Below are 22,285 nucleotides of genomic sequence, written 5' to 3'. Positions count from 1 at the left end.
CTGTCATTTTAAGATAAATTTGCAATGTGATAACATCGGTATCGCCTTAGTATCGAACCAGACAACCCTCCACCCCACTAGTAAATATCTAATATATAAATGGCTATATGTCGGTCTGTTTCAATATTTCCAAACTATCTTCTCAAAACTGAAAGTTTCAGAGCAATGCTAGGAGTCTCAAATGATTGGATTTTTTACGGGCTGTTTTATGAGTCTTTAACCGGTTAAAATAGTTTTTAAGGGGGCAAAATTGAAAAAAAAAATTTTTTATACATTTTGAACATTCATCTTAGTCTATTTTTAATTTTAATCTGTAAATGTGTATCATGTTAATACAGTGGTAACGTCACCAGCTTTGAATGCTACAGTTCCGGTTTCGATTCTAGCTGATAACACCCAAGTACTTTTGTTGTTTTTTTTTTACTCTCGAAATAACGACTAATCTGGACAAATTAAAATATACCTACGTGTATTTTATGTCCGGCCAAAACTGCCCCCCACCCCTCGTATAAATATCAAAATTATATAAAAATGGTTTTTATTTTTTTTAAAGAACTCCTTTTACCAGCCCTGGAATGGTTAATCTTTTAGTCTAATATAATATTAAATGAGCCTATTTATATATGTATATATATATATATATATATATATATATATATATATTAGAGCAATTTGTTTTTAAATTTTCTTGAACCTAAGATAAATATCTTAAAACAAACTAATGAACAATAGAACACAAAATTGTTAAAAACAGAAATCGACAACTTTTGTTAGTATTTGTTGAATATAATTATCACCAGATGCTCCATTTGGGCGGTCTTTCACAGATATGCGACTGTGTGTGTGTGTGGGAGGGGGGGGGATGATTAATTTTATTGCAAAATCTTGCAAATCCAGTGTCAATATTTTTTTTTTTTTTTTTTTTTTTTAAATATTTCAGACAGTTATTCGGCCTTTATCAAAATAGGTATCCATGTAATACGTATAGAATGCCATACGCACCAAATTTATATACAATTTTACATTAAAACATGACGGGTTGCACATGCTTTAGAACAATCTTTCTTGCTTCTTTCAGTAGCATAAAATGTTAACGTTTTGAAACCGAACAGAGTCGAATCAAGACGGCAGATCTTGTACATGGAAAGGATTCAATATATTTTTAGATACATACACACACACTCGTGTGTGTGTATGTATGTATAAGAAATGAGAGAAAAGAAATTAAAACTAAATTAATATTTAACAATTAAATTTATTCGACAGAATACTCATCCAAACAATTTTCGAAGTCCTTATTCCACAGCGTTTCAAAGAATGCTATTCTTATCAGCAGACACAAAGAAATTAGCAATTTATATCATAAATTATAGTTTCATCTAATACCTCAACCAGAAAATTCTAGCCCAGTTACAATTATAATTTGCTATTTTCTTTCTGTCTTATCTAATGAAAAGAATAGCATTCTTTGAAACTCCACGGAATAAGGACTTTGAAAGTTCTTTTCAGGAGTATTCTGTCGAATAATAAATTTAATTGTAAATTTTAAATTTACAGTTTTAATTTCTTTTCTTATATATATATATATATATATATATATATATATATATATATTAGCTATGGGACGATTCCAATATTTTTCCAATTCCGATACAATTACCAATTCCGTGCTAAATTCGCGATTCCGATTCTTGATAAATCTAATCTTTAACTATAAGATTATTTTCCCCAATCTTCATAAAAAACATGTTAAATATGAAGATATTTTCCTAAACATAAAAAAACTTGGAGTGATCTATCGATTTTAGCTTTACTGATATAAAATCTCTAAATATTTATGGAAGATTTTACTTTGAACAAAATCAAATAAAAAGTCAATTAAAAGAATTGTTTTGGCATCAGAAAATAGGCATCAATTCTTCGATTCCGATACCCCAAAATCTTTCGATTTTTCCGATTCCAATTAATCATTCCAACACATGTGTGTGGTGTGTGGGGGTCTTGGAAGTTTTCAACCTTAAAAGCTATAAAAAAAAAAAAAAAAAAAAAAAAAAAACCTTCCAGTCCCACGTTGAAAAATGACTTAGATAAATAATTAAAACAATTAAATTTGCAACCAGGTGTTAAAAAAAAAAAAAAAAAAAAAAAAAAAAAACTTAACTTCCAGTCCCTCTTGGAAAACTTTGTCTGCAAGTCAATATCTTGCAATCACTGTATAAGTTATCTTTGAAAAATTGTTACACCAGTCTTAATATTTTTGTAGGAATAATCAGTTGTTTACCACAAAAATCTGTTTCACAGATTTAAAAACATTATATGGTGCTTGTTAAGATAGAGTCGACGGATTATTTTTTTAAATATGTTTTAAGCAAAAACAAAAATACTTGTCATGTCGAAAATAGTAATATATCCAAAAATTATGAAAATTCATGAAGTAGAACTGTTATTGTGTTTTGAGTAAAAAAAAAAAGCCATCATTAAAGTAGTGAAAAGGGAGATAAGTATGGCCCCTGTATTCACGATCTTCAAGATGTTCACATCTAGGAAAAAGCCATTTCCCCCTATTTTCAAAAATTACTTTTAACTATAATTTTCTACTCAATTTTTCATAAGTTTTGAATATATTACTTTTTTCGACATGACAAGTAATGTTTTAAGCGAAAAAAATAAATTTAAAGAAAATATCAATCTGTCGACTATATTAACAAGCACCCACTATATATTTAACAAACAGTTAAGAAAAAAAAAAAAAAAAAAAGATTGGTATACACAAAGAATGAAAAATTGCAAATATAGTTTTTCTCATATATATATATATATATGACATTCTAATAAACCAGATAAAGTTCAATGTGCACTGAAAGAACTTATATATAATACCCTGACTATGACTAGCCATACTGATAAGTTTTGAAACAGAACACACACATTATATAATATACACATGGTGTGCACCAGTATATATAACCTGAATATTATATGTGCAGTAAAATGCAAGTATATATGCGTGTACGTATACACAATTATGTTTAGTGCATACACATATTAAGGAATTACATCATATAAACATATATTAGATCAACTGACTACAATTACATCACACATAAATTACCTACATTAGAAGTGCATACACCTTTTTTTCTTAAAATAATGTTAAACATGTTCAGTTTATTTTTTATGTTTTTTTGTTCAATAGAAAATAATCAATAACTTTGATGCAAATAACAAAAAACCTAATAACTTCAAGTAAGTTACTTTTTCCCAATCTTTACTTCTTCAGATACAAGATTTTTTTTTTCTTTCAATTTCCAAATAATTTTCTGATATACTGTTATTGATCTTCACTTACAACATTTACACAAAAGGCAATAAAAAGTTCAGACAAGTTGGCCATATTCTGACTTACTTATTTTAAAATAAATTGTGACTCGGCTTTGAAACACTGCAAATCGCGCACTACGGACAAGTCACATGATATGAGATTTATGAAGCACCGGCTGCAATATCAGCAGTGATAGAGTAGCCATCAGAGTCGCAGTGGTACTTTGGCAAGACGATAAGCTGCATTAGCAGTTGCAATAATAGTGCAATTTAAAACAAAATAAACACAAACAATAAAAAGATACATAATTTTTTGAAGTACATGAATTGATAGAAATTTTACAAAAAACTGGAATGCTTTCAACTTTAAAAAAAAAAATAAATAAATAAAAAAATAAAATGGAAAATTTGGATTTCAGATTAGCTAACAAAAACAAAAAGAGGAGTAAAAAAAATAATATACAATAAATAAATGCTACCAAAGGCAAGTTAAGTTACTCCTTTATCTACCTGGATAAGTTTTTTGTGTTTAAACTTATTTAAAAAAAAATTTTTTTTTTTCCTTAAAAATAATAGTGTACAAGCCTGTAGATTGGAATGAAAAACAAAACCAGAGCCAAAGTCGAGCCTCAAAAACCAAACAAAATACTGATAAAACCCCATCCAATAAATATCAATCTTGCAAAAATGTAATACTTTACAATCATTTTCTTTAATTTTCGATTTTTGCCTTTGGTAACATTTATTTGTTGTATCTTTATTTTTTTTTCACCCGTTTTTTGTTTTGTTAGCTATTCTGGAAAATCAATTTTTTTTTTTTTACGACTCAAAATGTATTGGAGTCAGAGTATTATATATATATATATATATATATATATATATATATATTAGTGGCCTGGCAATGTCACAGGGGAGGCAACCAAGCAAAAAACCCTAATCAAAATTCATCCCAAAGCAGCAAAACTGAAGCTGACCTCCCAGAACACTACATATATACACACACACGTACGTACGTACGTACATACAAATGTTGGCAAATTTGGGCATATTTTAAAATGGTCATAAAATTTTAACCATAGAACAGTATTATAATTTTCAAAGAGTCTGCAAACTTTCACGCATTCATCCCATAGCACTAAAGATATGCGCATTTTAATATTCAATTTGGCTACGAGTGTAGATATAATCTGAGGATTTGAGTAAAAAAAATTGTAAAACTAAAAAATGCAGTTGAAATTGTAGGAGAATTTTTTTATATATATATGTATATATTTTTTTGTGTATTTGTATTTATATTAAAAAACCCTTTTCTATTTATTTAAAAAAAAAAAAAAAAAAAATGGGTTGTGGAATTGCATTTATCTGCAAAAGACTTAGCTAATTTGCATATTCTTTTAAACATTCATTCTAATTCCCTATTGCTTTTTTCGGTTTTCTTATGGGATGATCATATTTAGTTTACTATTATATGTAATTATATTCATGCAGATATTCTAAATGATTTATACTGGCATAAAAGGTAAACACAAACCTCATATATATATATATTATATATATATATATATACACACACACACACACACGTTTAAAAAATTTTGCCTACTTTGTAAGGTTTTTGTCTACAGACATGAAACTTAATAGATAGGGTATTCAAACCCAAGCGAAATTTAATTTGGGGTTTAGCCAGGGAAAATTGATGCAAAAATGCAAAAAATGAATGGATTTTACAAGGTGAAGAGCAAACGACGGCATTACGAATATGCATCTATGATGTGATAGTTATTGGTTCATGTTTTAATTTTTAGCCTTGTGGCAAACATATCTTCACAGATCAGGCATTAACATCAAAGGTAAAAGTAAATCCTAAGTTAAATATTTTGGTTTCGACTCTTGGGGGTGGCGCATGAGTTTTTTTTTTTTTTTTTTTTTTTTTTTAAATCATTACTATATATTGGGTCCAATATAATGAATACGGAATGTACATTAATCAAAATATATGTAAATGTATTTTACAATCAGGCAATGCTGGGCAGCCTGCTAGTGTGTATATATAAGTGAACATGTCTCTGTGTATATTTCCCTACGCAATAACTGTCAATTTTCAATCTACAGACTCGAAATTTGATAAAACAGTGTACTGAAATCTGGGAAAATCTTTGTAATCCGTTTTCAGCTAGAAAATTGGCTGTTAAGGGGGTCAAAGTTCAACGATTTGACCTTTTAGAACTCTACCAAACTCTTCCGCCAATTTTGGGTCTAAACACTTGAAATTTTAGATATAGGTTCCTTGGACATAGAAACACTAATAGTTATATCTCATGGGATTAGCGAATCTCTCAATGGAGACCTCCTTTCTAGGGCAATTGCCCTAGACATATTAAAGGCATTTTTGATAGGGTGTGTCATAAAAGTCTACTCCACAAAATCTTCAGCTATACTATAGCTGGAAATCTCTTTTCAATTATTAAATCATTTCTTTGTAATAGATTCATAAGAGTAGTGGTTAATAGGTAGAAATCAGAAGCTCACACTATTAATGCTGAAGTCCCTCAAGGGTCTATTGTCACATTTGAGGATGCTAGTTGCCAGAACTTTGCTGCTGCCAGAAATCAGTGCCACAGGGTATCAACAGCAGTGATACAAACTACGGACTTTTGGTGTCCCTACTGTACCAGATTCTATATCTCCAGTCTGGAGTTGCGCAGCCACCTCCGAAAACAGATGGGTTTTGAAAATGAAGTTTTCTTCAAACATGATGGACTACCAACAATCTACCTGGGTAGTAATTGCATCACTTTCATCTATAAGAGTTTAGTGTATAAAGTAAACCCACCCAAATCCGCCACTATAAATGCATCTTAAAATTTTTAATATTTTCAGGTTGATGAAGAATCTTTGTAAGGAAGATTAAAGTAGCAAAACAATTCAATAAAAGAAAATCAATAGCAACTTTATACAGTTTGCTTCAAGAGAAAATTTCAATGTCATCAATATCCAGTTTTTATATCAAGTTGATAGTCATAACCTTTTCCCTAATATGGTTCCTTAAATGGAACATAATTTTTATTCCAAATTCGATTTTTATCACATATTTGCACTAACCTAACTTGATTCTTTCCAGAGTTCATGCATATTGCTTTCACAAACGGCAAAAAATATTTATGCAATCTACAAGCTCTGATAAACTTAAACATATATATATGTATTTCAATTTATTTTTTAAAAGCCAGACAATGCAAAGATTTAAATCAATATATTTAGACGTAACCCATCTTTATCAGGATTTTTTTCCTTCTGTCGTATGGTGTTATTACGAAACGGAACAAAATTATTAAGTATCCGCTTGCTGTTGTCCAACAGTGTTCTTTAGAAGATTATATAAAAGAAAATCAAAAAGTACATTGTATGGTAAACAAGATAAGAGTTTAATCTGAAGTAGCAGTTGTCGTACTACATTCACTCTAGACGGGTTGAACTGGTTTCCTCCAAAGGAGAAAGTGTCAAGGGAACATAAATTCACAAACGTTCCCCAGTCGCCTAAAATGTTTGGTGCATTTTTGATCAAGAAGCCACTATCTTTAGACTGGCCTGATCTGGTAGCACCAGATGCCCTAGCAGGTATTACCATTCTGGGCCAAAGTGGGCCTGGGAGCAATAGTAACTAAGGGGCAACTTCACATTCCCCATAACCCCCAAATGGGGCCTCACTGCTGGATGTCTTTGGAAGTTATTCCTTGGAAATCCTGTGACCTGATGGGTTAATACGGGAACGTTGTACATCAGTTTATGAATTTAAAATAAAAAGCAAGAAACAAAATGCTTGACTCTTCATATCTTCAGTGGGTTTTATTTAAAGGACCGTTTTCAAATGTGAAGTATATCTCTTCAGTTTCCAGTTAGGATAGAAATAGATAGTTTTGTCACCTATTTGTAATTATTTCATCAATAAATTAGTTGTAGGCAGTTTATATATAATTAGTGTCCTTAATTACCAATATAAATTAGAGATTTAAAAAGTTAAATTATCGATGTCTTAGATTTTTAAAAATTGTAGAATTATTTACAAAACATTCTCATTGAAAATAAATATACAAGGTAAACCAAAAGTAACTTATTTTAATATAACTATAATATATTTTTTGAAGTATAATTTTTCCAATTAATGAATATGAAAAGAAAGTATATTACATGGAATTTTATTTAAAATTCAATATGGGCACCGCCATTCGCCACCAGCTTTTCAAATCGCCCATGAACCGCATCAACTGATATCACGAGAATCTTTTCACATATTCTCCCTTCAAATTCTTCCAGATTTCCTGGTTTGATTGAGTAGACTTGTTCTTTCAACCAACCTCAAAGAAAAAAAGTTGCAAGGTGTTAAGTCAGAACTTCTGGCTGGCCATTCATGTAAAATACAACGACCAATCCATTTTCCAAGAACTTGGGCATTAAGCCATTCATGAACAACGATAGAAAAGTGCGGAAGAGCACCATGTTGCATGAAAATTCAATCTCCAATATTGTCTCAAGCACTGATAATTGGACAAACTTCATCTAATTATAGTTTTTTTTTTTTTTTTTTTACAAAGGCATCACCACTTATCAAGGCCCAGAGGTCACTTGAGGATAAGGGTTAAAGAGTGTACAGTAGAAATTGGACAATATAGTAATCATTAGTAATGGAAATTTGGTAAATTTGTTAACTTATATGGAACGGCTCATCAAAAACTTGTTTACATTAGACTTGAAGACAACCATATTGTAGTCAGCTGAAAAGCAGGAAAACAATTCCATAGGCGCGCAGTTCTCAGAAAAAAAGCTTTGTTCATGGAATCTACGTTTAGGTTTAGGCACAGATAAAGAGTGGAGGAAATTATTGATAGTGTTTTCTGCTAGACGGGGATTTCTTGTGAAAGTTTGACGAGGGGGGGGGGGGCATAGATTGGAGCTCAGTTGAGCACTTGCCAGGAAAGTAACAATAAAGCAGAGACAAACTCACAGCATCTCTTCTGTGAGAAAGAGGTTGCAGAGAAGAGAAAAGGACACCCCCTACGAGGCTACAAATTCTATTTTGAACTATCAAGGTAGGTTAAGTCCTTTCTAGCAGCTCCTGCCCAGTGGCAACGGTACGCCATCCTTGGATGTACCTGGTTCTTATATAGATAGAGAATTGCATCAGCAGTGAGATATCTACTGGATCGATAGAAGGAATAGGGAGTTACTTACGATTCACCCTGTATTTTTTATATACAGAGTGAGCCAAAAGAAGATATTTTATCAGGTTTTTCAGTAAAAAAAAAAAAAAATCCTGGTCCCTTCTGTATTTGTATGCATCCGTTTTCAAATATTTTACAAACTAAAGGATATAAAAGTTTAAAATTCTTTTTTTTTATATATAAACTTGCCAGAGTGCCCGGCTTTGCCCAGGTGTTTGGAGGTATGTGTTGCGCAAAAGTGGTTGGCAGGCAAGCAGGCAGGCTCGAACGCAAAGGAAGAAAAGAAAGTGGGAGGGGAAAAAAAAGAGTTACGAATGGGGGTCGCGTGTGTATTTAATTTGCACGACTTTCACGCACTATTTTTTTTCAGATCGCCGCGTGTATCTTTCGCTTTTCAGTATAAAAAAGCAAAACTGGATTTGAATCAGCAGGTCCCGGAAAGCGATGTAAACGTTTGGTCAATGTCAGCTGCGTCATATCAGACAATTGCTTTCGTCTGGACACTCCCCTAATAAACGGGGAGATGGTTTTCCCCAAAGTTGGGTAAAAACAAACAAACCGTCATTAAAAACTCTCCTGCAGAAAATGTTAACTGCTGACTAGCTATTGCTTACGTCATTGTAACGCTCGCAGAAAATGTTAACTCCACGATTTCCACTTGACCTCATTAAGTCATTAGGTGCAGGCACCTGTCAATTCTCTTTCTACTTAAATAAATTCAGACGTCTTTCAGTAACTCTTTCTTGCTGGCCGATCGGTTAACGTGTCATGTTTTTTTCACATTTTATTTTTCAACTTCATCTCAGGGTTTCGGGTTCAATCCTACCTACCTACCAAAACCTTTTTTTTAGCCCTCCCCCAATGTTTCTCACCCGGGCAACGCCAGATACCCCGCTAGTGTGTGTGTGTGTGTGTGTGTGTGTGTGTATATATCTCAAATGAAAGATAAGTAATAAAATAACTTTATTATATCATCAGAACAATAAGGAAAAGTTAAGGGGAAAATTAAGAAACTTGGCATTTCAAAGCTAAATGCTTCTCATCAAAAGAGAAGGGGCCAGAATTATATAAAATGCAAATATAGAAAAAAAACAGGCTTAATGACATTTAGACATGAAATGAGAATTAAGAAACAGGATATGCTAAATAGTAATTAAAAGTGGGTACAACATAAGGGTATATATATTAGAACCTTCAACAAATGTAACTATGTAAATGAGCAATATCAAGACTGGTTTGAGAGAGTGGAAATTATGTATAGGGTATTTCCAGATGTTCATGTATTATTAGAATTAAATAACCTGCTTTGATACTAATATAGTTAGAATAGATGTATAGCATTTAAGATGAAAGATCAAACTTTGCTTTTGACTAGCCAAGTTTCATTTCTTATTGCTATACCATGTTATTGAAAATATAAAATAACATTTTTTAAATTAATTAATAGAGCCCAAATGACAGCTGATATGTAACATTAAATATTTACCTAAAAATAAAAATCAGGGAGATACCTTACATTTGTAAGGACTATAATAGGGGTTGACTACCTGACAATAGTTTGTCTTTTTTATTTTATTACTAAGTTTAAAATATGCAAACTAATAAAAAAAATTAACTAAAATGACTTCATTGCATCCCGGGTAATACCGGACAGATACAGCTGGAATAAAAATCAAACTATAATTTCTACGGTAAGAATTGAGAATGATAGTTAAGCAAGTGTAATGATTTGACTTATGATTCGATAATATTTCAGTTTTTAAATAATATCAATTTTAATTTATCTAATTAGATAATACAGTTTCATTAGAAATGGTTCATTCAAGTCAGAATTGCAATTGTATTCACAGATTAAAGATAGGGGTTCATCTTTCCCAGCAGCATCAATGTCATAGTTTTGTAAGATTTAACTAATGTAATACTCAATACAGTTTTTAATTGTTTTCTCTGCTTTAACAGTATCCCAATATTTCTCACTTGTTTTTTTTTTTTTTTTTTATGCCAAAGTTAAAATTGAATACGAGCAGACAGCCCGACATTGCTCGGTCATAAAATATGCATAAAATATTTTAATTCATACAGAAACTGAGATATGTGCATGCAAGTATATTTTTTCTAAACAGTTCACTTCTCGTAAGAAAAAAATACTCGAGCTGATATCGAAACCAAAACCTAAAGACAGCGAGTTAAGTATGGTAACCATTAGGCTAGCTTGACACAACCATTAAAAATCCAACGACTCCCACATGCCAATTTTTCAATTTTGACCCCTTAGCAGCCTTTGTTTTGTTTTTTGTTTTTTTGTTTTTTTTAAGATGAAAACCAATTAAAGTTTTCCACATATCTTAATATCCTATATACCAAGTTTCAAGTCTGTAGATTAAAAATTTGCTCAGTATGCAAGTTAAGAAGTGTCCTCACACACATTCTCACATAAAAAGTTCACATGTTTTTAGAATAGTGATTTCAAGATTATGAAGGGTTTTTGAGGCATGAAAACGATTTTTTTTTTTAAATTTATTTATTTAATATTTTATTTTTTATATTTAAAGCAGTCCTCCGCTCTTGTTCACAAAAAAGTATAAAAATGAAAATGAAAAACATTGTAAAAAAAAAAATGGAAATTTGTATTTTGAACAGCATTCATTTTTGGCACCAAAGTTTGAAAGTTCACATGAATTATTTTTACCGTTTGTGGAAGAATGTATTTTTATTTAAAAAAATTTTTGCAATGCATTATCATTCATTTCAACTGGCAAAAAAAAAAGATGCAATCGATTTCAATATGTATAATAAATGATTAGAAACTGAAACAAATGTGTTGAATGGTAAAAATATTAATAGTTCTCATAATAATAGTAATAGTTGAAACAAAAATAATAGTAAATATAGTAAAGTAATAACAATTGTGATAGTTATAAAAATATTGTTCCTATTTACTCCCCCCACCCCACAAGAGCAGAGACAAGGTCAGTTTTTAATGGAGAAAATCTAGCTTAAAAAAAAAAAAAAAAAGAAGGGGGGGGGCACTCTGGTTAGGAACAAAAATAAAAATTGTCATGAAGGATTTCTCCTCTACTGACTAAAGACAGAAAAGGTTAAGTGTAGCATCAGAACAGATACTACAATGTGATCTGGGTTCGAAGGCTGTTTTGTTTTATAACATGTTAACTCTTTAGGTTATTTAATGCTGAATCCAGTAATCCTGGAAAAAAGTCTGCAGCATGCTTCAAGTTCTTTATGCTTTCAAATATTTATTCATAGTGTTTGGTTTGGTTGTTTTGTAGCGGAAAATTGTTGAATAATAATATATCAAGGTACACAAAAAAACTTTATATAAAAAAAAAATCAACAAAGCATCAGAGAAAAAGAGGTTGAAATGTTTGGACTTACCAAGTTCCACAGGATAGATCTGAGTGTTCACATCAAGAATGAGGTACATCTTGAAAGATTCAGACTCGCAAAATACGCGACTGACTGAAATGGAACAAGAAAAAAAAAAAAAATTACATCCAATGTTCAGAACAAAATCAATGAATGACACATCAATAATTTCTGGGATGACGAGTTCATATTTAAACTATAGTTTTCATCAGAACTTTGCATTTGCAGTTCTGAAAAATAAGTAAATAAGAGAAAAAGAGAAAGATTTTATCAGCTTATCAACTACATGTCATCAGACATTATGGAGGTTCCCAGATGCCATAAGGCTTACCACTATAATAGCTTCCTTCCTTGAATTACTAGCCTTTACCTCTCTGCTTACCGCTTCCTTGACTCTACGAACACGTAAACATTTAAATGTAATGTAAACAACCATCTCTGTACAACTTCCTGTCTCATGCAATATCACGATATGTAACCGTAGTTACAATTTAAAATTTTTAATGGAATTTCCCACTTTTCTCTCTACCCTATCTTTAGGTGAAAAATAAAGTTTTTAATGTTATTTTCGCATATGTGCTCCATTATTAATGTCTTATTTGCATTGTGTTACTTGGATTATGGTTGGTAGTGTTGCTATTTATTTTTCTACTAAAGAATACCCCCCCCCCTTTTTTTCTCAACCTTGAAGAGTGACATGTTTGGGACAGCAGCTAACTTTCCCTTTTAAGAGTTGGAGATCCGTAAGTTCTTATGTATGCATGATAGTGTTTGGAAGATTAATCGGAATTGTGAATCTGAAAGTAAAAAAGGTAACTTTTTAAGATATCGGAATCGTATCGGAAATTTTTTCAATGCCAAAAATCATGGTTTCAATTTTTTTCAGGGTTGTGGAGTGAGTCGGAATATTCTATCCGACTCAGAGTTTAATTTATTTTTTTTCTCACATCGTTTTCCTGTTTGGTTTTACCAGTTGCACAATTCAGCAGTTTTTGTATTAAAAAAAAAAAAAAAAAAAAAAAAAAAAAAAAAAAAAAAAAAACAGCCTTGAGGGGTATAGGCCATCTACAACTTTATAGATGATTTTGTAACGACCGAGTTCTTTTTTCAGGGTGAGGGTGCTGGCCCCACGCCCAATCTTCCCAAATTGTGACCCATCTAGTACTTGCCAGGCTCAACGTTGCTTAACTTCAGTGATCTGGCGAGAACTAGTATGTCAACGTGATTGTGCCGCACAGTTTTTGTATAGTTTTGCTTTTATTTTCAGAAATATATCAGTTTATACTGTACTGCAAAGCTCCTACTTCATTAAGATATTTCAGTCAGTTGGATCACTGCAAATCCTGTCCGGACAGCTGTTTTTGTTTTGATTGTGACGTCACACAGGATCAATGAAAATTCTGTCTGAGGGAGATCACTGGATTACATCGGATAACAATCAGATTGTAATCCAAAAGTTATCCAGTTCCTCAATCGAATGGAATTTGGCAATTGGATTAGTGCAGGATCGAGCCGTAATTACAATCTTATCCAAAAAAAAAAAAAAAAAAAAAAAAAAAAAAAAAAAAAACTGGGCCTAAATCAATAAGTAAGCCTGTAGTTTTTCCTGTTTTTTTCTTTGATCTTCTTTCCATAAAGGCAATATTATCTTTTAAAAAGTTTCTTCTCTGTATAATAGGTCTTTACTCACCTTTTCTGATGAGAAGCATTTGGCTTCGAAATGCCATGGCCTAAAGAGGTTTCCCTATCCCTAAATATTGTATTCGTTTTTGAACTGATAGTATAAAATTTCATTGTAAATTTTTTATCACTTTGTTATCCTAACTTATTCTATAAAGCTGGTTGAGTGTATATGTGAGTATATTTATCATACAAATGAATGTTAAACGTAAAACTACACATGAAAAGTATTTATAAAATGCTTGATGAATAAGTGTCAGATGCTGGTATATGGATCTACAGAACAGATTTCTACATAGGGGTCAAGGAGTCTGAGATATCAAAGGAGTTGGAGTCGGCATCCTAGGAATTCTAGAAGTTGGAGTCAGACTTTTACCATCCGACTCCGGAACCTTTATTACTTATTTTTTTTTTTTAAGAACTTGATTTTCCATTGTTGGTACTAACGATAAAATGATAAAACGAAAAAAAAAAAATTTTTAACTAAAATCTACACATACCCCTACAAGTGTACTTTTACATTTGTGAAAATATATGCACGTATGAGCTTTTACAGTAATCTAAAAATAAAATAATTCTGTTGCTAAGTATTTAGAGATTTTTAAAGAATCAGTAATTGTATCGGAATCTGGAAAAATAATGGAATAGTCTCATAACTTATGTATACTGCAAAAGGCTCCAAATAATTATGTGGAGATCTTTATTGATACTTACAAATGCTGTTATCTATAAAAAAATAAATAAATAAAAATAAATAAAAATAAATAAATAAAAATAAATGAATAAAAATAAATAAATAAAAATAAATAAATAAAAATAAATGCAACATCTACCATCTACCCAAAACTGATAATCTGCTGGAATTCCTTGTATAACTGTCGAGCTATGGGTGTATGCATGCAATAGCAACACATAGTAAAAATAGAAGAAGGAACCCCCAAACACTGTTGCCAGCTGTCAGTCTCGTGATTTTTTTCTAGGCCCAATTTACTTTCGCCCCACTTAGAGTCTGATCTTTCTCATAGAACCTCTGAGCCACTAACTTATTGCCTGCTGTCCAACAGCCGCAAACTCAAGATGGTCTTGAATTCTTAGAAAACTCATTTCCATACATAAAACTGTTCTTAAACCATCTCTAAATATATTAACCTCCATATCCAGTCTTTTGTTCCACTCACCACCACACCTTGATTAACAATCCTATTTTAGAGCTCTTTTACATGCTTTGGCGAACTACTTACCCCATCGTCTTTCTATGAACCTCACTGGGTTGATCAATTCATATTCGCATCTGCTCCTAGCCACAATCTTTTGTCAACCATCTCAACTTTGAATTCCTTCCCATTTACCGGTTTCCTTGATTATACAGAAATGCAAAAGTTTGCATATAATGTAAACCAACATTTGCTCATCTCCTCTAAACATGGTCCCAAATAGTAGCCCCTTATGTCCAAGTGGCAATATGCCTTGTTTGGGGTGAATAGGACAGAAAAAGAAAGAAAAAAGAATAAGTAAAAGAAAGAAAAAAAAATTGAAAACTGTTGCAAAACTCCCTTCCACTTCTAAACTGCCACTAAATTAAGTCTAAATATATTGACCTCTATGTCCGGTCACCGCTACACCTTCATAAACTATACTATTTCAGATGGCCTTATTGATTTTCCACTGAACTCACTTCCTATAAACTCTGCTGATCAACTTATTTCGTCTTTTTGGTATTTTTTTTTTTTTTTTAAATCACTTATAAACACTTTGGGAAGGAGATGTCCATAGTATCACATATGTTGCTGCTGAGCAACTATTTCTTTGTTATGGCTTTTTCCTCTTTCATTTATAATCACTTTGGAGGGAGGAGTTCATAGTTTCATGTATCGTAACAATACGACAATTTGAAAATTCTTTACTCATTAAATCTAATTTTAATTTTCATCACGATTTTCTAAAATATTTAACTGATCTTAAAAGTATTGAACAGTGTTCAGAGGATATACATGTCATCATTTTAGCATTCGATTGGAATTGATTTAGTTTGGCCGATGTTAAACAAATTTGATATTGAAATTTGTTACTTTTTTTATTTTTCATTTTTACAAAGGAAGTCACTGCTTATGAAGGCGTTAAGGTCACTCAACAATAAATTTTAATGAGTGTACATCATGTTTGGCTGGATTGTTTTGTAGAGGAAGATTGTTTTTGTCTTTGAAGTTACAGAACATGATTGAGTTTTGCAAAGGGAAAAGAAAAAATAACATGTTTGGTGTATCTCAAGTCAGGACACCAATATCTTCAGACAGCCTGAGGAGACTTAAACATGGGGGTGTGGGGGAAGAAAAAGAGAGAAAGAGATGGTTAGAGCGATGGAAGTCTCAATCGAAATATGTTACACTGGGCAATGTCGGGTAGCCAATGCCAATAGTAATTTATGTAGACTCTAGAAATGCAAACAATTTTATAATATACAGATGAGATTCAAATAAATAAACAATAGTTTCCTACCCAAGTTTCACAAGATAAGGCTCATAAAGTAGTTCCAGCTAGTAAACTTGAGCTAGTTCATCAGAACAGTGGCATTAAGACCATTCTGACAAACCTTCAAGTGACCCAGATTTGTCTAAAATAGTAAAAATCTGTCTCAATAGATTTCAGCTGCAAAACATGATCCTCAACGCGTACAACCATTGTTGGGTTGGGCTTTCGTAAGATAAGACAGGACGAAGGTAAGCCACTAAGAGGAAGAAGAAAAAAAGATTTAATGGCTTTTTATATTGAAACATAACTTTATAAGATTGGCTGCTCGCATTCTGCAGACTCCTACTCGTAGTAGATAGATTATCCGACGTTAATTATTACAAACACACCAGTGAGTCAAAGTTATTACTAACAAGCCTTTTTCTATTGCCAAAATGAAGGTCAATGGTTAGGGTATCAATCTGCAAGGAGTCATGGTTAGGGGATTTATTCTTTAATTATAAGAATGGTCTTATATAGTAAGTGAGATCAAAAACAACAAAAGTCACATACAAGATGCCTTAAAAAAGTTTTCCGCTTTCTTTTTTGTACAGTCATTTAAAATTGTCCTAGACTCTTGAAAATTCAGTATGTTATTGCTATACAGTTTATGAGATGATTGACCAATTTTTATGATTTCAGGTTCAAATTATTAGCTACAGCAGGAATTGGAATACACCCTACTAAAGTCTGATTTATCACAGCTGGTGAATTTTGAAAATGCTATCTGGATGCAAGGACACGTTAGAACAATATGCAATAAAATTCTGTTTTAAGTTTGGAAAAAATTCCACAGAAACACATGGAATGCTCCAGACTGCTTTTGGACCATCTTGTATGAATAGAGCGCCAGTTTTTGAGTGGCATAAGAGATTCAAAAAATACAGGGAGTCTGAGGGATGATGAGAGGTGTGAGAGGAGTAAGGAAGTCAGAACACCAGAGTTGATTGGCCAAATAAAGAATTTCATGAATAAGAACGGTCGTGTGTCTATAGAGACAATAAGTGCACAGTCTGATGTCAGTGTGGGAACTGACATAATTATTCACGAGAAACTGAAGATGCAGAAAATTTGTACAAAGTTTGTCCACAGACTATTTGACCAGGATGGGTATCAAGACAGTCCCTACCTTCCTTATAGTCCAGACCTTGCTCCCTGTGACTTTTGGTTATTCCCTAAGTTCAAGGAAAATGTTTTGAGAGATGAAAGTGGCTGTGAAGTGGGTCATTGACATGCTCACACAAGAGGACTTCCATGGGGCCCTCCAGAAGTTGCTGGAATGGTACAAGTGCATTGCAGCCGGAGGAGATAACTTGGAAGGGGTACCAGAGTGTTGTGCGAGTACTATCAAAGTGCCCATACAAAAAAGTCTGGAGATTTATTGAAGGCACCTCATATGTAGGTATTTTAGGGATGAGGAATTATTTTATACTCTTATTCATCCAAAACAAGGCATTTTACCACTTGGACACAAGAGGTAACTATTTGAAACCATGCTTAGAGGAATAATGCGTAAGGAGTTGAGCAGAGAGATGACATTTCATTTAAATTTCTGCATATTACTACAATCAGAATCAGGAACTTGGCCTTTTGGTCAAGATCAAAGTGTAGTATCTGTTCTTCAGATGCTGCACTTCCATTTCTGGTTCTCTTTCGGTGGAGGATCAGTCCTTCACGACCAAGACAATTTTTTATTTTTGTACTTTTTCTCCACGTTAAAAAACGACCCTGGTATCTAACTGTCCCGTGGGGAGGCATAGTAAATAGGTACAATCAGAATCAGGAAATAGAGAGGAAATTTCAAAGTCTAGCAATTTGAGGCAAGAAATTATTAGTAGAAGGTTTTCTTGCATTTATAGACTTCTACAGAATATGGGATGGCATTTTACTGGTTATCAGGTTATCATGGAGACAAGTGCTATGAGTTCAGAGGCAAAGTACTTGCAAAACAGGCACAGGGATGCAACATTGCAGAAATGATCTCTCTCTCTCTCTCTCTATATATATATATATATATATATATATATATATATATATATATATACTAGCAGAAGTACCCGTCGTTGACTGGGTTCAAAAACAGCCTACAGAAAATGGACTGTGATTGATGAATGTATGATAGGTTTTGAAAAGGAGGGGGTTGTAAAGAGATAGGTTTTTATGCTCAAAAATTTTACCCTAAGCAAAATATGATGAAATTAAAGAATTTTCGCTAAAATATATTTTTTTATATCAACATTGTAGCCAAGAGTGACCAACAAAATGAGGTTTCCTTACAAAAAAAAATGTTATATATATAATATAAATATACAAGAAATAAATGTTACCATAGTCAATAAAAGTTACTTTTATGGTAGAAAAAATACAAACCAATGAACTTTAAGTAGTTTGTAAAAAAAAATAAAAAAAAAAAATTGTTTAATTCACAAACCGGTTTAAAAAAAAAATAAATAAAAATAAAAAAAAATTTAAAAAAATAAAAATGGCAACTTTGAAATGGAGAGCCCCGTTTTCAATTTGAAGGCGAGGCATCTGACCATTCTGTGTTAACAATTTAAGAGTTCCGTCAACGTAAGGAATATTTATAAACATATTTTAATGTTTTCCATTATTTTGTGCTTGAGGAATATTAGATTATGACATGTGTAGTTTATATAAAAAAAAACATTCAAGTAGTAATCGCCTCAAATTTCGTTTTAATTTCTGTTCGCTGAAATTATTTCAAGTAAAGAGCGTTAAGAACTATTTCAAAAAAAAAAAAAAAAACATGAACTGAAGTTTTATTATTGACTATGGTAACATTTTTTGAATATTTATTTTTTCGGGTAGTCGTTTGTTGGTTTTTCTGCTAAACACTCTTACTAAATAATATCGACGAAATATCAAAAAACAAAGAAGCAAAAACAGTTTTGAAAAATAATGAAGTTTTACTTTAGTAAAATAATCCGAAACAGCAAAATGGGATATTAAAAAAGTAAACACGTAATTACTTTAGTTTTTTTAAAGCAAAGAATCGATATAAATATGAATAAGAAAATTGCGCCCTTTTAGAGCAGAACAGCTTTGTTTCAGTTTTACAGTATTGAACAGTGTAGTATTGCGTCGCCAGATTCAGAGTTGTACTATTGTAACGTAAAGAACACGCAGAAAGGGTTGTAATCAACTGAATTCCTTCTAGTACACTGACAAAAAAGCTTAAACATATATAAATAAAAATAAAAAGGTTATGTAAATGTTTTTAAAAAGACACCTAATCACGTGAGCAGGATTTTTTCCTTCTTTTGACACGATAACAAGCAACATTCTTATTTTTTATTATTTATCTATTTTTGAAAGAGTGCCACGTGCAAGTGGAGAAGGAAAAAAACAGAGTTATGCAAAATTTGTGTGAACGCAGACCCCAAAATTTTATTATACCATCCCTATTTAAGTTGAAACATACTTATCAAAGTATTCTTATGTACATCTATATACAAAAACCCTTGTAAACGTTTTTTATTTTCATTTTTTATTTCCATACTTTGTGGGCCAGGCGCTAACGCAGACCCCACAATTTTTATGAAACACTGTTCTGCCAGATCAAACATACCCATTCCTGATCCTCGATACATCTATCATTATATGTAATCAGTTTTTTAAAATATTTAACCATATAGGAGCCTATTCATGACCAGACACACACACAAACGTTCAGCTTATATATATATATATATATATATATATATATAACGAAGTTATTACATTTTAACACAGACTGAACATTGTGTATGTAAATCTTGCAAACAAACACGGGAAAGAAATTTTACACAGTTGAAAGAATAAGCATTTATTACTGGTAGTTTCCCCACCAAGCCGCCTGACATTTATTTTCCAAGTCAGAAACAATATGATCGCATCTCTACTTTGCCCTTTTGAGGGAAAATTAACAGTTTTTTAGTCTGCAGTTATATAAGCAGCTATTATGTTTAATATGTTCCACTGCACACAGCTGTCCGAAAGTCTTGTTGAAAGTTTGAAAGATAAATGAGTTTCACATTTTGTTTAAAAGTTCCTGTCATGGTGTCATGTGCTTAAAAGTCTTTCTCCGCCATATGCTTTTTTTTTTTCTTTTAAATTCCTTTCACCAATTTGACCATAATTCCAAGATCGTCATTTGCATACATGTCAGTAGCTTCATACATACATACATACACATACATATATATAGTCATCCACATACAGTACCGTTTTGCTGTTTCACAGCTCATTAGTGCAACTAGACAAGCAACTACCTCAAGCCAGGATCGAAACCTCATCGCCCAAACAGTCCGGCTTCTAACCGTTGCTCTATACAGCTGCTGCTATGCAGCTAGTGAATTAACGTTTTGACATTGTCCAAATACCTAAGCTCAATTTGTTTACACAAAGAGCATCGCTTAATACACTAATGGTAATTTGTATGTCACTTCCCAAATGCTCAACCTAAGATAGGGAGCATTATAGTCATCCACATACAGTACTGTTTCACAGTTAATCACGTGAGATATATATATATATATATATATATATATATATATATATATATATATACACACACACACACTACAAGGCCACCTGGTGTTATCTGGTTGTAAAATATGTCTTAATATATTTTAATTTATTGCAGATTCGTATTAATTATTATAGAACCAATTCTCTATTGATTATTATATTGTACTCAATATATATAGTAGCAATTTTAAAAACTGGATGCCATCAGCTAGAATCGAAACCAAAATGTTCAGCATTCCAGCCTTAGTCATTATGTTGCACTCCAGTGTAGTTACCATTTGAGCTATCGACAGATGGATATAAAAGCTTAAAAATTAAGCAACTTTAAATTATAAATATTTGGGCTTTTTTGTGTAAAAATAACGGCTTTATTCACCTTATTCCTACCAAGGTCAACATCTTTCTTTTTGGTCCCCCAAACAAACAGGAAGGTGGACCTGTAAATTCACCCTTGTCCGTTCGCACTTTCTCAATAACTACGCCTTGGAATCTTGAAATTTTGCAAACATTAAACGAGTAAAAGTAACAGAATGGATTTTTGGGGGGAAACTCCAATCCCCCCCCCCTTCGGTACCTTTCAGCTTAAAATGGCTAAAATTGACGCCTTGGATTTTTATAAAACTTTCAGAGAAGTTGTAACAAACTGATTTCTATATAATTTTGTTTGTCTATACTTCGTGATAACTCTTGGGGGTGCCCCAGGGGCTCTTTTAGGGGTAATAAAAACTGTTTTTGGGACTATTTTACCATATTTGTCCAAATTTTGTGCTAAATAGGGTGAGGGGCGCCAAATGACTATCCAAAACTTGGAGTAGTTTGGTAGAGACTGTTCCTCAAACAGACAGACCATGTCACACACACATATATATTAGATAGATTATAGAAAAGTTAACTGAAATAGTTTTTCTGTTTACTGTGTGTGTGTGTTTGTCTACAATGAGACTATTCTTCGATTGGGTGTTGAATTTAAGTTCCTTGAAGAAGAGGCCCAAAAATAAGGGAATTGATGAAACGTTCACATAGCAGTCACTTGGTGCTGCCTTGTTATGAGACTAGGGATTTTTATTGCATAAAATCAATATTACTGCAACAATGAACAAAGGATTTAGAATAAAAATTAAAAAAAAAAAAAAGAAAAAAAAAGAAAAAGAGGAAAAGAAAGAAAAAGAGGAAAAAAAGAAAAAGAGGAAAAAAAGAAAAAGGAACAAGTTAGAAAAAAAGAAAAGGAACAGGTTAGAAAAAAAAAGGCAGTTTGAAAAAAAAGGGGGGGGTAGAGAAAAGGGTAGGAGAAGAAAAGGTAAAAGGAGATAGAAGATGAGAGAAGGAGGGAGATAAGAGTAAGAGTATGAGAAAGACCAACATGAAAAAGACAGTGTTTCATACAAAGAAAAAAAAATGCGATAAAAACTACTCAAGACAGCTCGAAAGGAAAGGATAAGGACACCATATTCAATCTGGTCCTTTTATTGCCTTTTTATCCAACAATCTGAAACACATGAGGATTTATGACGTAATTATCAAAAATAAATTCGTTCTAAAAGTGTAAAAACAAGATGCTGATTTCTATGAAAAATTCAAGAATATTTCTTGATTTATTCAAAAATTGTACTCGCATCACTAAACATCCGTACGATCGATCAAAA

The 22,285-nt window shown here is 32.1% G+C and overlaps 1 protein-coding gene across 2 annotated transcripts in view; it reads right to left on the bottom strand.

The window, feature by feature from the left end:
* Positions 1-22,285, bottom strand: part of LOC145278076 (DNA-directed RNA polymerases I, II, and III subunit RPABC3-like) — a 358,089-nt gene that overhangs the window by 253,319 nt on the left and 82,485 nt on the right. For both annotated transcript variants that reach the window (XM_080130331.1, XM_080130329.1), the window contains exon 2: positions 11,934-12,017. In XM_080130331.1, coding sequence (XP_079986457.1) covers positions 11,934-12,017 — 84 coding nt within the window. The remainder of the gene's footprint in view (positions 1-11,933; positions 12,018-22,285) is intronic.

This window comes from Euprymna scolopes, chromosome 6, assembly GCF_053919585.1.
Source record: "Euprymna scolopes isolate OS-2025 chromosome 6, ASM5391958v1, whole genome shotgun sequence".
NCBI lineage: Eukaryota > Metazoa > Mollusca > Cephalopoda > Sepiida > Sepiolidae > Euprymna > Euprymna scolopes.
This window is presented reverse-complemented; position numbering and strand designations above follow the sequence as displayed.